We start from the raw sequence: 17,372 nt of genomic DNA, 5'->3' as shown, positions 1-17,372 counted from the left end.
GTAGTAGTAGTAGTAGAAGTAGTAGTTTTCAATACATGATTTTTCCTTCTATAAGCTGTTGTGTATTAATCACTCAAGTTGTTTCCTAGTAGTATATGTTAAGACTTTGAAATGAAATACGCACAAAGGTATCATCAGTTGTATAATGACGAATATGATACATGTACATTGTGTACAAACATGCTACATACGCACACCATAGAAATAGTTGTTTTTAACTTTTACCATTTTAACTGGACATGATACGCATGTGTACTAAGGTAAGATTGATGATGATGAAGGTAAGATAGTCATTGTTAAAGGAAAGCTACACAAAGAATTGAAAATCCTTTAATGCTATGCTTAATATATTCCAAAGTCAAATTCTTACTTCAGGTTGTTTCACATAAGTCCGTCATAGTTCTGGGATTTTCCACAGTTTGCAACTTATGCCGTGCTGACGCCTTCTCGCCTGATAATTGAATTATATGACGTCAGTGTTTCAAATTTTTCACCTGATGATTGTATAATATGACGTCATCAGTGTTCTAAAATTCAATCATCAGGTGAGATATTTGAAACACTGACGTCATATAATTCAATTATCAGGTGAGAAGGCGTCAGCACGGCATAAGTTGCAAACTGTGGAAAATCCCAGAACTATGACGGACTTATGTGAAACAACCTGAAGTAAGAATTTGACTTTGGAATATATTAAGCATAGCATAGAAGGATTTTCAATTTTTTGTGTAGCTTTCCTTTAAAGTTACATGTATTTAGCAGACACATTGCAGACAACAGTCCACACATGTTCACAAACTGAACGTGTCTAACATTGTTTTCTACTCAGGCATTACAGTAACATGTTATAAAATAACTTTGTTGATGTAGATCACTCTTAACAGTTAACCACAAGTCAGCAAGGCTTATATTCTACCTCATTGTCATGATGGTGTAACTATAACACACTGTACAGTAGTAACTACAATATTATGTAATGTCATCTTCATTAGAAATAAATAAAACTCTCTCACACTTTGATGTTTACATTTATAAAAGATATGCACTTAAGTCTTACATTACTGAGCACTTTTAAAAAGTATGAATGTAAGAGGCTTTCTGGTAGTTGAGTATGTTTAACTTGTAGCCTTTTTTACACTATCATGTTATTAACTTGCTCAAAAAAAGTTAGTAGTTTGTTGTACAGTTTGTAAAGTTGATATGTGCTAAGGACTGTAGAACTTGGCAACCTTAACCTCAACTCAAAGGTTATTGATTTTCACTTTATAAAAGTTAAAGAATCAGATATTCTTGATATGGGTTATACCTTAGGCAGCTACATGTGTTTTGTTATGATTTACTGTTTATGATCTTTATCTTTTGGTAAAAAGTTGGATTGAGATCTTGGTGTCTGCTTTTTATCTATTCATTGGGGGATAAAGATTTAATGGGAAAGACTGAGGGTTATTGAATTAGTTGAAGTAATCTCCAAGATGTCTGGTTGGTTGAATATCAAAGTATGCTCAATATCAAAGAAATCTTTAAGTTCATTGAAGACTTCAATGAACTTAATGATGTCTTTGATATTGAGGTTACAGATTGCTGTTCATTTAAGGCTAGACCCAGGCCAAAGAAATGGGAAATGTTACCTACATTTTGGATGTCAAATAGCCTTGAATTATAGCATTACACTTCAACTTGACTGCTTGGGTAATACGTTCAATAATCCTCTCCACTGGCTAATGTGTTCAAGTTTTATCGGGAAGAAAGGGCCATAGGTCAGTACAGACCCCATAACACGTGCACAAACTGCGTGATGACTGTGTTAAACTTTCATCTTTATTTAACACAAAAGGAGTAAATATAACCCAGAAATAACTCGGGAATGGCAAATAAAAGCGTTTATTGAAACACTAGTATGCGTACAAAACCAGAACCACTGTCCTTAGAAGAATGGTTGGTCAGCACCGCGGACAACACCATGTAACATTGTGTGTCCGGATCAGAGTTAACGTTTGTGGACCAAAACATTTCTATTAATTACTGTCAGTGCAGAACATCGCTAGAGATAATATTAAGTACACCGATGTTAACCCCAACTTACGGCGATCTGTGAGATTTCAATGGATCGCTTAACACGTGGTTCACATAGATTTGAGATTGGCATAAGCTGTTCATAGAGCTACTAGTCGACAGTCTTTGCATGATTACATGTAACGGGAGTCGCCCAAACACGTGACGTTTTTTTTCGCCCTCGAACTCACGGCGCTCCATTGCTGGTTGCCAGAGAATGTTATAATAAACACAGGAATTTCCTAACCTATAAATCGCAAATCCGCAAATACTTTCACGCCATGCTCGTGATTCGTGAACGACCTACGGCGACCGGAAGGTTGCAAGGCTTACTTTTTGCCGAACGCGCGGCGCCGACGAAAGAAGACGCGGCGACGCAAGAAGCTGCGGCGACGAAAGACACTACGGCGACGAAATAAACTGCGTCGGCGACTCAAGACACTGCGGCGACGAAATAAACTCCGTCGGCGAAGAAAGACACGTCGGCGACGACTAAAGCGAGAGCTGCTCTGAGTAGGCAACAAATTCGTTTGGACAGTGGTCCTAGGCATTTCCTCTTCTTTGTCGGAGGCACCTATAGAAAGGGACAGAGAAAAGATGTTGGCAATGTACTTGTATATGTATCAACATTGCTGTGGCCTACTTGTGCTCTGCCAAAAACGATCGAGCTCGTGATGAAAAAATCCCAAACAAAATCGGCCCTGCACTTCAATGCCTTTAACGAGAAAGACGCGCACGTCGACTACCCCAGGAAAAGGTCACGTACCGATCTCCACGATGACCTCGCCATCAGTGCTCCCGTCCGCCGGTTCAGCGGTGGCCCAGCGCGGGTCCAGGTCCTCACAGAAGTCCGCTAACTCCCCATTCAGTTCGGGCTCATCGGTACGGGTCTCGTCAAGAGATATCACCAACTCTTCGCCGTCGTCTTCCTCCTCCTCCTGGAAAACAGTCTGAAGCCGAGACAGGGTAACATTACAGTAAACAGTGGCGTCGCGGTGACACAGTGCTTTTGGCACTAGAACCCAGAGGTACTAAGTTCGAATTCGGGGTTCCCTGTTTTTTCCCGTTGACGTTGTGCCATTGGGAAAGGCACTTAACACAACTTTCCTCACTTCACTCAGGTGAAAATGAGTACCTAGCTTTGGTTAGGGACGTCCCTCGGATAGGACGGAGGTCCTGTGTTTGAGGAGAGCCACACCTCGACCACGTGAAAAGAACCCACCACACTTATCGAAAAGAGCAGGGGTCCTTCCGGTTTGAGTGGACCATATAAATCTGTCCAAATATGCGGCTGGTACTCATCAGTACAAACCTGGTATGTTACGCCTTGGGACGGTTTTACCCGGCGGCTATGCAATGAAAACAAAAAAACGAACCGAGAGACATTGTCCAGAACCAGTAACCAGGGTTGCATGTAGGATCAGATAGCGTTATTAATATTATGTCTGGCTTACTGGTAACCAAAATATATACTACTGTATCCAGAATAGCATCGGAATATGCATATGTACACATCATGGATATGGTCAAGAGTGTTACGAAAAGTATAGGAAGGAAACTGAGAAATATGTAATACTGTAGTTACTAATACCTCGTTGTCACTGTCTGTGTATGCCACATCGACGATGTAGCAAGTTTTTCCGCCGGGGGCCTTCACTGCTATAAGACCCTGGGCAGAAACATTGTGTAACATTATCCACTGATGAAATCGGACCAAGGTGTCTTCATTTCACAACTTATAATTACAAATATTGATGAGTACATTCTTTAGACTTGTTTCAAATACAAAGTGACTCAAACTTAAAATTATTCGGAAAAATAGGTGCGCCTTACCATCACCGTGTCCTCCATGAACTCACCCTATGACAAAATATGTCAGAAAAAACATTTATCAGAATCATATCTGAAATTTCGATCGAAGTATGTAATTGATTTAAATACACTAGATACATGTGGACCGAAAACAAAACAAAACAAGACAAGAGTCTGATGACCCAAAATCTCCATGAAATTTGTTTTTATATAACATGTGTTTTATATTATATGTGTTTTATTTGCCCAAGTTATTTGTTGTTGCCGTTGGTTTTGTTTTATGTGCCAGAGGGTACCCACATAAAGTATACAGGTTTGGTAGTGTACCCCTTTGTGGTTTGACCACCAGCTGTTGGAACCTGGGGAATTCTTGTCCCAGATTTGAGACTAACAGGTGTGACAGGTGTGAGCTCCCACAACATGCGTAGAATGGAGGTATAGATTTTCCTCATTACTTATGCAAATTCAGTCACAATTTGCATAATTTGCACTTCATTGTGTACATCTCTGTCCATACCTGCATATCAAATAACATGAAAATCTGTTGTTCCCTTCTTCCGTTATTCTCCTTGGAAGATTTTGACAAATACGCCATTGCAGTTCCAGTGAAACATACAAGGGGCCCAAAATCGACCTTGACTTTCTCCTCCCAACACCTACCCACATACCAAATATCATTACAATCCATCTACGCGTTCTTCAGTTATGCTGACTTTAAGTGTCCGGTGACACAAACATACACACACGCAAACACACACGCAAACACACGCAAAACAATATCCCCATGAAAAAGTATTTTTTCATGGAGATAACAACATCCCCATGAAAAAGCCTTTTTTCATGGAGATAACAAAACAAGCCAAATCTGACAGCTTATAAAAGCTTGACAAACCAGCAGAACGTGGTGGTACGTACCATGGGCGGCTGGCCCCGGGCGATCCCTGCCGTCAACAGCACGACCAACACACCGACAAGGAGTGGGAGTCGCACACGGCACAGTCGGCCTGGCTTGGCGCGCTGCCCGATCTGTTTCGGTGACAAAACGGCGTTAAAGCTTAGTCATGAGAATGTTTGCTATTCCTGTGTCCGTCTGCTATTAATTTTAAGCTTCAAATTTTCGACCAAACCGTCCATTGATACCTATGCGTTTGTATGTATGTATGCATATATATATATGTATGTATGTTTAGATATAGTAGACCATACGAAAGTCGCTGTACTTTTGTTGTGTCAATAAAGATTGTTGTTGTTGTATACTGCATGCATGTGTCAACTACTTGTTCCCCCACTTCTCACACTAAACAACACGAACAAATTCACTTTTCTTGTCGTGTGGGGCTTAGCAAGGCTCTGAATGTCTGGTCTTACACACACAAGATCTAGTTAAAGACTTGTACTTATATCTTGCCGTGGCACAAAACTATGGTAAAGGTCTGTATTTGTTCAATTTTGCTGAAGGGTTCGCCATTTTAAACCTTGAATTTTCAATTGCTCACCCTGGAGGGGGCGAATCTGTGCCGGGCCTCCATGCCGCCTTCTTGGTTTAATTTGTCCTCTTGGCGGGATGTCATCGTGAATAAAGCCTGAAAATGAAATATGGACTTAGCGGGTAAATTTAGTTAGATAAGCCAGCAAAATCATTGAAAATGTCAATTTTCACCTGTCTTCTGCCCGTTTGGTCACTCACTGAGAAAAGGAACAAGTATCTTCTGCGCCGCCATGCCTACAGGGCACACGGGAGGTTACACGAGAAGTCAAAGGAGGTGTGGTTTGGACGACCCTTCATTGGGATGTCCGAAGGCCGTGTGTGCGCATTTGTATTGTGTGTTGCGTATTGTGCACCGAGACAGACAGCCTGAACTTTTGGACGCGATGAGGGAAAACAAGAGTGCTGTTTAAAAAACACACCGGCGACGTAAGGATGATGCAAAGTAGGTCCTCGTTTGCATGATTTATATCTTAATATGTTAACCTTCACGAAGCCTTCATGTGCCACAATTATGAAGTTCATAGCCATCCCAGAATTGCCAATATTTTACACCCCCCCCAAAAAAAAACCACCAAGAAATGTTTTCAATGTTTTGATGTAATAGTGATCTGGTCGTCTGAATAATTTCCTTAACACGTGGTTCACATAGACTTGAGATCGGATTGCTTTACTGTAAATAAAAGCATAGAGCAACTAGTCGACAGTCTTTGATTACATGTAATATCCTCTTCTTCCGTACAGAGTTCGGTGTTCCGTGTTCGGCTAGCGGAGATCGGGGGATAGCGGAGCCTAGGGCAGGGTGGATCGTCGGGGCCAGCGGGAGGGTAGGCCCGGGAAAGCTCGGGCGCGCGTTCGGTGAGTGGCACGCCGATACACAGGGTCTAGTCTGTGCGAGAGTACGGTCGAAGCAGCTGCTGTACTGCTCCTTCACTCTGTAAGACCTATTGATGAGGTAGTACTGAGTCGCCTCCTTCCTCCCTAGCAGCTCCTGTTCCCCTTCACACCGCCGCCCAACTGCCCCGTCTCCGCCCGCGGCCCATCCCCCCTTGCAAGGTTCAGAGGAACAGCAACAGTCACGAGCGATGAAGACTTGATAGCATAGCAGTGATGGGAATCTGGAAGGTTTGTACCCTCATCATCGTATCTCATCGCTTGCTTTCCCATCAATTATGACCGCTTGTTTTCTGAGTAATCATAAGGGTTATTGATGCACCCTTCAAGAGGTCCATGTTAACCAGGCTCAAGCGGTCTCAAGCTGACCATGGATGGTCATCTTCGTGCGTTCGAACTGACAGTCATACTCGTGATCGGACCTTTCCTCTTCATTCAGACAGGCAGGGTTGCTCAGTGTGCAGCCGGTGGAGGTTGGAGGAATAGCCGCAGGCCCGAGCGGACATGGACGCGTTCGCGGGCACTGGGCATTGGAACGCGGTGGTGGGGATGTGGCGGTAGTACCGGCGGGGGGAGCCGTCGGGTGATCTGACGACGGGCGGCAGGTTTCCCAAGTTCAGCTCCGTAGATGAGTGGAAGCTTAAGGTGGCGGCGGCAGTTTTTTCTCCGTCCGACTGAGATCGGCTCTTCACCACGATAGTGGCAAGGGAACCACGTTTGTCTGAAACAGTCGGATAGATTTAAATAAGATTAAGCTCTATAGTATAGCATAGAATATGTGTTATGAGGGATCACCCCTGTGTTCTAGAACGCAATACCAGCATTCTCTACTGTACAGAGCTACCGCTGTGAAGTATGTTTACATGTAAGATCTAAGAAATGATCTCCTTTGAGTTATCATTTGATAAAAAAACGGGGGAGAAGGCTAGCTGTTGTATCGACGTTTCCGAACATAAGCAACTTTTTTTAAAACTTTTTTTTTATTCGCACGCTCGCATCATTGATCTAACCATCTAAAACCCATTGTCCCCTCCAGAAAAAAAAATCCTTGCTCCTTAAAGTGGAAGGACTTCATACAGTTCTTCGGGTTTGTGTGGATGCTATCGCATACATCACTTTGAACCACTGAAAAATATCTAAAATAGATGAGTTTGCTTAGAGCTCATGTTACAGTACCTCAGTCTGCCTCAAGGCGTCTCTTTAGTACCACTAATATTATGCCAAGGCCCCAACTGCACGCACAGGCAAATGCATACTGTGCTGCAATTCGACCAGTTATTACATGAAGCTTAAAAGGAATTGAATTTGGGTTAACGTTTTTTTTTACTGACTCTAGCTGGAAATGTTACACCATTAGATACTTTTAAGTGAGGAAAGGTAAAAGTTCATTTTTGTCATCAGGCAGAATTTGTACATGTTACGGGGTCTCTCCTGACCTCTGACCCCTTCTTCCCGCCAAACGTGAATCGGTCAGTGGTGAAATGTTTTTGTCTTGTTTGTTAGGACTTTAATACATCTTCACTTAACGCCGTTTAAAGATAATTTCCAAACATCCAAGGCTCTTCGTTTGGCAAACTGTTTCTTTGTTTTGGAATGTTAGATCCCTGTACATATTTTTTGCCACTAAAATTTTGGATGTGGGGAGGGGGGCATCCTGTTAGCCTTTGTTTTCAGAGAGCGAGGCACAACTGTTGTAGACTTGCATTAACTTGTACGGTTATTTTCAGCAGGCAAGATGGCAGAGAAGATCGAAGACCTAAACCTACCCAACGCTGTCATCACAAGAATAATAAAGGATGCTGTAAGTATGCCCAATAGCTTTCTGAGTTTTCATGGCTTGAGATAAATATTATTAAGTCCTGATATCGATAGCCAAGAATTGACATGTAAAATTATGTAGTCAGAATCATAAAATGGTCTACTTTCTACATGCTGTGTGTCCAACATATATAGATTTACATGAAAGTATGAAGTGATCTAAGTTTTGAGATTTGTTTTGATGCCAGAACATCTTCTTGTTTTCCTACATGTGTATGCTTTCCATTTTTCTACTTGTCCGAATATGGCTAAAAACCGACTGTGTTCCAGTTACCAGATGGTGTGAACGTATCGAAGGAGGCCCGCAGTGCGATCTCTCGGGCCGCCAGCGTGTTTGTTTTGTACGCTACATCATGGTATCCTTTCATGTTTTATATATTCTTAGAAGTCGCACCCTTCTTGCTAGCCTGCCCGCGTGCCGCACAAACATGTGTGATACCCGCCCTCTCCTACCCTGGGAGTCCAGACACCGGGTATCGACGCGCCACCGAGCAGCGCACACGCGCCCAAGATTTCCCGGCCCACCCTCCCGCTGCCCCCGAAGACCAACCCCGCCCCAATCTCCGCTGTAAACCCAAGCACCGCTAGCCAAACACGGAGGCTAGCGGTGCTTGGGTTTACAGCGGAGATTGGGGCGGGTCAGTCTTCGTGGGCAGCGGGAGGGTGGGCCGGGAAAGCTTGGGCGCGCATGCGGCGCTCGGTGGCGCGTCGATACCCGTTGTCTGGACTCCCAGGGTAGCCCTCTCCAACAAAATGGTAGGACCTCGTAGACCTCGTAACCTCCACCTTGAATGATTTTTGGTACTGGTTGGCCCTTTGAATAATATGATACTGCCTTGCCACTGGTAGATCTGCTTGGAGATTAAAGGGCACAAGATTGTGTCATGCTAGGGATTCAAACCCAGAACCTTTAGATCCTAAATCAACAACCCTAACCACAAGACGACTATTATCCCCCTATATCCCCCTGGTAAAATAGATAAACAAACAAACAAACTACTAGTACCTCGCTATATTTAAGCTATCTTCACATATGCCATCCTTTCCTTAACCGTTGCAAACAGTGCTAACAACTTTGCCCTTAAAGGGAAGAGGAAGACACTGAACGGGACTGATGTGATCGCCGCAGTCCAAGAGATGGAGTTTGAACAGTTTCTGGACCAGCTAAAAGACAGTTGGGAAGGTAAAGTATCTGTCAGCATAGTTACTAAGAAAGATCTACAAAATATGAAAATGAATGCAAAAATCTGTATGTTAGAGGTACTCGTCCTGACATTAAAAATGTGTATGTACTGTATGTCTGGAAAGGTGTGCCACTCATTCAATTTGTTAAGTTATGCCATAGGGTTTTTACATGTCATTACTAGTAGGATTTCAATACTTTACACATGTACATGTTTGTCATAGGTATTTCTGTACTATGTTTTTGTCTGTTATTCATCTTGTACCTCTCATATGCATGCCTTCATGAAGTCACATACACTCAATAACAAGGCGTATAAGATACCTGAGTTAGTTTTAAGGTCTCATTCATAGGCTTCCATGGTATAATATGTGTTTTACATGGGCTCATTTGTAATAAAGCTATAGGAACTGTACAAATGTCATTCATTCTATGTTGAGCACATTTACCCTAGATCATGACATATCTCAATTTGTTGTTCAGATTTCTATCAGCAATGGATTTCAAGATGACCACACCCTTTTATTATATTGTACACAAGCTTACAAAATCTGTTGATATCCTCACACAGCTTTCAAGAAAGAGCAAAAGGACAAGAAAGATGCGGCGGAAAAACGGAAAAAGACGAAGGAAGGTGAGAAGGCGGAGGGCAGCAGCGCTGGGCAGCCATCACAGGACGAGGTAAACACCAGCACAGAGGCTGCTGGGAACACAGACAGCATGGAACAGGGTGAAGACAAGGACGACGACCAAGAAATGTAGATGTTTTATTTAGTACAGTTGTCATTTGGTAACGTTATTTCTTACATTTTGTACATGTTTATAGTATAATAAACACAGGAAAATTTGGGTACTTAGTAGCTACTGTAAATGTTTAAATTTTCACTGTTGATTAATTTTCATGGTTTTTGTAGTGACTTATTTACCGTGAACTTAAAGTTCCCTTAAAAATGCTTGTTTTGTCTTCTGCCCACCTACCACCTTATTTCAACCGTGAACTTAAAACCGCCACAAACATGGCCTTCCAACACCTCCATTTTCTACATACCGTGAAATTGAATACCACTTGCAAAATTGACCTGTGTAATCAAGTTACTGTAGTATTCGTAATTCACTTTACTAGTATATTCATGGTAGCAAAATTTCACGGTGTAAGGAAAATTGACATTCTCACTGAACTTAAACTTCACTGTGGCGGCAAGTGATTTACAGAAAGGGTGTGTGAAGGAATCATAATATTAAATACTAACAACAGCTTTTTTTCATGATGATAAGTTCACGGTACAGAGGTGACCGTAAAAACCGTGAACATAAAGTTACAGTGAAAGAAACAAGAATTACAGTAACCTATGCTTTGTACTAGAGGAGGATCATATGAAGTATGGCCATCAATATTTTTGTGTATTTAGTAACTCAGTGTATTCTTATGGATAGAAAATATTGACTCAACTAATGATGAAACAGAAATTGTAATTGAAATATTGATGTCTTTTTCTGAAGTTTTACAAACTTCATATAAATTCTATAGTACGTACATTCATTCCAGTACTCTTCCCAATACAATAGCAAGGACATTGATACATACTATGTATTTCTACTGGTGTACATGTGTATAGAACGCATATGTAATGTTACATGTATAGAGCACTGTCTGAGAAAATGTGATCCTATGCTTTTATTAATAAAGCATTGTTTCTAGCAGTCCTGGCTATCTTGAATTCCTTTTCACCTTAAAGTTTGTATAAGAGTTATCAGTATTCCCTGACTTTAATGAGAACACCATACGACAAGTTTGTTACTTTTGTTATCAGTTAGATCAAGTTTTACCTGTCACAGTGAAAAACAGTATACGTAGTATATGTATTAGATACATGTACCTGAGATTTAAAAAAAACAAACATTTGTAACAGTACACAGGCCTCTTCTCCCCTATATAGTACCTCCTACTTTGCCCCAACAGTAGTCCTAAGGTCTAAGAAAAAACTTTTTAAGGTACAGTCTTTTTACATGTATTCAAGATCTTTAGATTTCAATTCTCTTCATTGTTCTTACTTAAGTATTCTTTGCCATAATGTTCTTTCTATGTTGGCTGTCTACCAAGGTCTAAAACAGATTTACAAATGTCAATAAAAACCTTTCAAACTTAGTCTGTTTTGTACATAACAGAAGACATATAATAGATCTTAGAATATCATTTTTCTCCATTGCTCTCACTGATATTTTTCTTTCTCGGTTCTTTCTGTGTTTGCTTTCTCTCAGTCCCTTCGTCTTGTACACCATACAGTACTCTGGCTGCACAGATGTTTTCTTGTAGAGCCGCGTCAATGTTCTTCTGTGAATCGTCAAGGTACAGATGTGGCCGTATGGCCCTCAACATGGCGCCCTTCCCCGCTCCCGCGTTGAAATTACACTCGTCAATCTGTAGGCACCAGTGACGGAGGGTGAGGATGGCACGTTTTCCCGTGCTCGCGCCGGACCTGGCCGTTAGGAGGTAAGTGCGGATGGGGCATGGTACTCGTTTCTTGTGAAACTTTTCCTGTAGTGCAGAAATCCTCAAGGCAAACTTCGTCATAGGACCCTGCGGGAATATGGCATCAAAGTTGACACACAGTATGTAGAACGATAGTATATTCAAGAGGTTCTGATCTAAGAATTACTGTTAGCTTGATTTCCAAATTGTAGTTTTTTTAATACATATACATAAATCTAACAGGCTGAGCTTATTAATAATGTTTCCCATTCTTGCAGAATAAATGTATAATTGAGCATCAAAAGTATTGGGAAATTTGCTTATCCATGAATAACCTATTCCTTCTCTTACCATCTATATGAATGTTGTCTGACAATTTCATGTCATACAGGTGCATCATGCATGGTCATGATGTCTAGCAATCTTCCTTCTTGACCTGTTGAGAGTTGACAGTTGTTGCTTGCTCGACTTGCATGCTACTGGAAAGGGATGCAGGCTTTAGGATTGTCAGCCATGGTTTGTTATTACATACATTAAATTTCTAAAAAGTACCCATCTTACTTGTTACATCTAGTGTAAGATTTATATTTTGGAATAGCAAAGATCTTTATTCACAACCACGTACCGGTATCTAACACAAGCCTACGTTTCGATGACTGTCATCTTCATCAGGGCAATACTGACTGGATTCTCACTGTGCACTGAAGCTATCGGTGTTGCTGGTTCACAATTATTGTAGCTCCAGTGCACAATCAAACCAGTCCGCTATGCCCTGATGAAGATGACAGACAGTCATCCAAACGTTGGCTGGTGTTAAATACGTGGTTGTCAAAAAAGAACCTTGCTATTCAGTCATTCACCAACCTGATAAAATTATTCACGGATTAGTATTTCAGTATGCATAATTGGTTTAGAGTACATTTCATTATTTTCACTCTTGCAATCAGTTTTTACCTCATCCAGTGGTGTGGCGACCTTTTCCGTCTCGTTTTTTAAGAAGAGCGGAAAGCCTCCCTCCTGGTACACCCTCTCCGCCTCATCTGAGAACAGCACGGCGTCCCCGTCAAACACGATACGGAGTTCGTCGTGGGGGAGGTCCGCAACGTCTGACTTGTAAACCACCGCTGCTGGGTAACCTAAAGGTAAGGGAACATGTCTTTTTTTAAGTTTGTACTAATCCATGCCATACTTGCATGTTTAGTTAGATGTATTGAATGACATGCCATTATGTTTCAGACATTGTAGGGTCTTCATTGTCTGTCATACTTATAAACCTTTACTGCAGCATAACCTGCGAGTTCAGCAAGTGCAGAAAAGTTGTGCCTAAAAAAAGATAAAACTTGATGCAATAACTTAAGGCATATCATTATTTCAGCATGTATAACTGGCATTGACATTGGCATCCAAGTAGTGTAATGGTGAGAGCGTTGGGCTCAGGACCAATAGGTCAGATAGGTTTGATACTCACCATGCCCCCACGTTGTGCCCTTGGGAAATACAATTTAAACAATATTCTGTACATTAGGCCACAGCAAGTAATTTTTATGGATGACATCAGCGCGCTCATTAATTTTCGTCTGATTTCGAAATAAAAAACAAGAAATTTCATTGCCCTCCGACGGTGGTCAACATGCCAAAAATTTGCAAACATGTCGTAAACGTTGACAGTCTAAGGTGTTTCATTGCATATGAATACCCAGTGTAGTTCCTGCCCATGATGATATAATAACAAGCTGTTTTCTGCATTTGTTCTAGCAAGGACATTAGATAAATAATGGGGGAGGTCTAGATAATTGAGCTGTATACACAAGGTGCTTCATCGCATATAGATACCCAGTGTGGTTGCTACAGATGATGGTACAACAAGCTCTTTTTAGAACTGCATTTGTTGTAGTTAGTCTAAAGATTGAGATGTTTACACATCTACAAGGACATGTTTACTGTTGAATCAAGGAGGTTTTATATTATATATGAATGAATACAGGACTAATACATTGGTTGAATACAGGACTAAAAGACCTGTTGGTCATGATATCATATTTCGTCGCCTCAATTCGAAAATATAGGAATCTTGTTTTTTTTGGCCCGCCTTGTTTTTTTTCCGCCCTATCTCATTAATTTTGGAGTCTGCGGAGGATGTCATCCATAAAATTTACTTGCTGTGGCCTTAGGTAGAGTGACTAAAAGAGTGCCCAAAATTACACACAGATTCGGTGCGCCAATGTGCCAACATTTGCACATTTGCCACCAAGAGCCATAATCTTTTTAAAAATAAGATAAGGTAGCAATTTACCTGCTTGTATGGCTCTCCTAACATCTTCCTCCTCAGGAGACAGGAACAGGTCCACCCCCCAGGCCTCCAGGTACGTGGTAGGGTCCGTTCCTTCAGTCAGGGACAGTCGCTCCAAACACAGACCTAAAGTAAAGGTAAAGCAGTCATCCTCAAGAGTCAATTGAGGTTTAAGCATGATGCTTCTTCAAGTAGCTAGTGGTGGTGCAATGCAGCTTTGCTATTGCTCGCATTGTTTTGCCAAGTACACTGGGTCACCCCTACTCTTCTTGATACGTGTATAAGTGTGTTGGGTTCTTTTACGTGCAGAGGTTTGATGCTTGAGGCTTACACCTAAAGCTCCCTCATAAACGGGGCTGCCGGCTTTACGTCGCCGCCCAAACCTGAACAATTGACATTTAGCTAAACTTTGAAACCCGATCAATGCAATAGCGTTCAAATGCTGTGCCTAGTATGAAATGTTCATATTTCTGACATTGTCCAGTCCTATCTCTGTTCTGTTCGTTAGTATGTGCAATCATGTATCCAGATACCCCAGCAGAAAGTATATTAGATTCATGGCAAGTTTTTATACAATATCATTGGCCAAGGAATGAGCAACTCAATCTCTCTATGGAGGATTTGAATTCCAACTGTCCTTACTGGAAGGGGTTGCCGTCCTTTGGAAGAGATTATAAGCCAAAGGTCCTGTCTTAAAGCAAGAGCCACAACTTGAGCATGTTTAAAAACTCACTGCACTTAGAGTTGGGACAAATCATGCTGTGAGCAGGTCAAACCTAACGTCTTGTACATACCAAAGTGCAAAAAATGGTTTGGTTTACTGTGTAGTTATGCAATACAAATAAGAGGTATCTACCACCTAAAAAATCTTGACCATATCTTGTCATGTCCACAACATGAGATGCAAAAAGTTCTGCTGCAGTACCAAAGTCACACACCAGGGGGCCTAAAATCGACCTTACCTTTGTCGTTCGAACACATACCTACATACTAAATATCATCAAAATCCATCCAATGGTTCTTAAGTTATTGTGACCACAGATACTGGTATCTGGAAACACCAACAGATATACAGACAGACACACACACCTAAAACAATACCTCCATTTTTATGGAGGTAACAAACAAACCTGTGCCTCACCATAGTGGTTGATTGAGTTGATAAGTCTGACCGCTGCCTGCGTGTGGTTATGGCTCACGATCACGATGTCAAACAGTTCTGTGTCCTTTGGGTCCAGCTGTCGGATTTGATCATTGACGGCTAAAGCAGACTGAAAAATACAAATAAACAAACAAATGCAGACTAACACCTTATAACATTACACTCCGAACCTGTTGCTTCGCTAAGGGCTCTACCATGTACATTGTACAATATCATAGATGAATATTATATCAAACTGGAGACAATCTTGGAGCATTTGTGGATGTATTGTACAAATTCCAGTTGTCTTATGACAGAAAAGGTTGATGGATATCCTTGTCAATGGTCGTTTCTGTCATAACCTTTCAATTCTGAAAATTTGTATGACAAAAAATTGTTTGATGAATGTATCTGCATCATAAGTTACAACACACTTCACTCAATTTTTTTTCTCAGTGCTCCATGTAACGTTTAAGAGATACAACTCTCTGTAAGCATATACTACAAGTAAGACAACATCTTTAAGGTTTCCACCGCTATATGACAACAACCCTATGTTCAGACACATCTATGTTCCTACACCCTTATATGTTTCCACACTACCCCTATAACGTTATACATATATGTTCCAACACCCTCCCTAACCCTAGCTCTAACATAGCGGTGTCTAAATGTAGCAATGAATGTTGGAACAAATAAAGGGGCATCCGAACATAGGGGTGCCAGAACATGGGGTGTTGGAACATAGGAGCATCAGAACATAGGGGTGCCTTAACGTAGGGCTATCCGCTGTTTATCAGTGATTCTTACCCTGACAAACTCAAACGCTGGCCCCTTTGGTAGCGGTGTCTCTTCCCTCTCCACCATGTACTGTATGTAAGCCTCCAGCCCATGTTCCTGAAACACTCTGTCCTCGGTCTCTAGATCAAACAGCGCTCGTGCTGACAGGGCTATGGTCAGGGTGTTCCTTGTGTCCTTAGGCTAGGGAAAATAAGTAATAGTACAATTTACAAATACATGTCCAAGGGCTAATTGCAAGTACATTTCTACAAGGGACACATATAATAATGAAAACAATACAATGATATTAGAGACTACATTCAATGTAGTTATACTACATTCTAAGATATACATGGTGCTAGATTTGTTTGGGTTTGACTTATTCTTTTGAGGCAGTGAAAGACGAATTTACCCTCTTTTTATATAAAACGTGATTTTTATGATTTTAGACAACAGAAACTGTAAGCAATACATGGGCACAACAATGTGGTTTATGAGAAGCAAGAAGCCATGAAAATCCATCTTTCATTCTTTGGGTCTTGCTGTTTTCAATGTCATCTTTAAAAAAATGTTTGCAAAGTCATCATGAAAAAAATAACTGCACTTGCAAAGGAAGTAGCTAGGAGGCGCAAATGTACACCACTCCTTCCCAAGTCCATAAGCTATCTACCACACGAGAATCATTACAGTAGGTTGTTCAAAACAGGAACGGAAAAATATTACCATTTATAATGATACCAACAATTCTCGAATACAATATGTGTTGTAAGGACTGAATATCAAAATCTATTTAAAGATTTGTCCTACCGGCTGTACTATGTCATATAATGAAGCTGCCATGGCGTAAAGTTGTTGTCGGTTGGTATTTTTTTGTCGCCCTAATAAAAAAGAGAAAGTTTTCACATGAAGTGAGAGTGAAAGTTATCATAGTGAAGTTATTGAAGTGATTACAATAATAAACACAGTAAAATAACACCTTACGTCCCTGCGCTGTTCTCTCCAAATAAATATACAACAGGGCTATAACATATTTATGTTTAACGTTACCATGCAAGGGACTAGTTAGAAATCTGGCGTACCGAAAAATCCGACAGCGTCTCGACAGCGAGTATAGTACGTATGTCAATCTTCAATTTTATCATTCGATATGATCGATGTAAACAACAGTCTATCTATATCATTTTTATTGTAGTAAGATGATAGTTTGTTATGATGACTATGTACGTATCATCCATATCATATTACTCACCTTACGTCCGGACAGCTCAAATATTTCTGCTATTCGTCAACTGTAAATTTTCTTGGCTATATCTATTTCTGGACAGACGGCCTTGTACTGGATAGGTTTCAAAGCAACTGCGTTCAAAATCTATGGCGAGAAACCAAAAGATGAAAATTAGGTGTCACTTTATATATATATCTGTCAGTACGTTGGGTAATTTTACC

At 41.0% G+C, this 17,372-nt stretch overlaps 2 protein-coding genes across 3 annotated transcripts; one reads left to right on the top strand and one right to left on the bottom strand.

Annotated features, from left to right (window-relative positions):
* Nucleotides 1-7,637: 7,637 nt before the first annotated feature.
* On the top strand, nt 7,638-10,946 carry LOC136423089 (DNA polymerase epsilon subunit 3-like). 2 transcript variants are annotated; one of them, XM_066411108.1, is made up of 5 exons: nt 7,638-7,713; nt 7,972-8,045; nt 8,333-8,418; nt 9,127-9,245; nt 9,817-10,946. In XM_066411108.1, exons 2-5 carry the CDS (start codon nt 7,980-7,982, stop codon nt 10,005-10,007), a joined length of 462 nt encoding a protein of 153 aa, XP_066267205.1. In that variant the 5' UTR covers nt 7,638-7,713; nt 7,972-7,979; the 3' UTR covers nt 10,008-10,946. The 2 variants fall into 2 exon arrangements, with proteins under 2 accessions (XP_066267205.1, XP_066267206.1); XM_066411109.1 differs by having other exon boundaries at nt 7,655-7,713; nt 7,975-8,045.
* Nucleotides 10,947-11,436: 490 nt separating this feature from the next.
* On the bottom strand, nt 11,437-16,866 carry LOC136423376 (cytosolic 5'-nucleotidase 1A-like). The gene is made up of 6 exons (XM_066411512.1): nt 16,734-16,866; nt 15,957-16,127; nt 15,147-15,276; nt 14,009-14,131; nt 12,670-12,851; nt 11,437-11,823 (listed from the first exon to the last, which is right to left on the bottom strand). Exons 1-6 carry the CDS (start codon nt 16,764-16,766, stop codon nt 11,437-11,439), a joined length of 1,026 nt encoding a protein of 341 aa, XP_066267609.1. The 5' UTR covers nt 16,767-16,866.
* Nucleotides 16,867-17,372: the final 506 nt, after the last annotated feature.

The sequence above is a fragment of the Branchiostoma lanceolatum genome, chromosome 17, assembly GCF_035083965.1.
Source record: "Branchiostoma lanceolatum isolate klBraLanc5 chromosome 17, klBraLanc5.hap2, whole genome shotgun sequence".
Lineage (NCBI taxonomy): Eukaryota > Metazoa > Chordata > Leptocardii > Amphioxiformes > Branchiostomatidae > Branchiostoma > Branchiostoma lanceolatum.
Note: the sequence above shows the minus strand (reverse complement) of the source record. Positions and strands in the feature narration are given on the sequence as shown.

Bases quoted from the DNA above. Each gene is read 5' to 3' on its own strand.
- LOC136423089 (XM_066411108.1), top strand. From the start codon at position 7,980: ATGGCAGAGAAGATCGAAGACCTAAACCTACCCAACGCTGTCATCACA. The intron at 8,046-8,332 runs GTAAGTATGCCC...ACTGTGTTCCAG, and splicing joins CAAGAATAATAAAGGATGCT to TTACCAGATGGTGTGAACGT. The intron at 9,246-9,816 runs GTAAAGTATCTG...ATCCTCACACAG, and splicing joins GCTAAAAGACAGTTGGGAAG to CTTTCAAGAAAGAGCAAAAG.
- LOC136423376 (XM_066411512.1), bottom strand. From the start codon at position 16,766: ATGGCAGCTTCATTATATGACATAGTACAGCCG. The intron at 16,128-16,733 runs GTAGGACAAATC...TATTTTCCCTAG, and splicing joins TATATGACATAGTACAGCCG to CCTAAGGACACAAGGAACAC. The intron at 12,852-14,008 runs GTAAATTGCTAC...CCTTACCTTTAG, and splicing joins TAGGAGAGCCATACAAGCAG to GTTACCCAGCAGCGGTGGTT.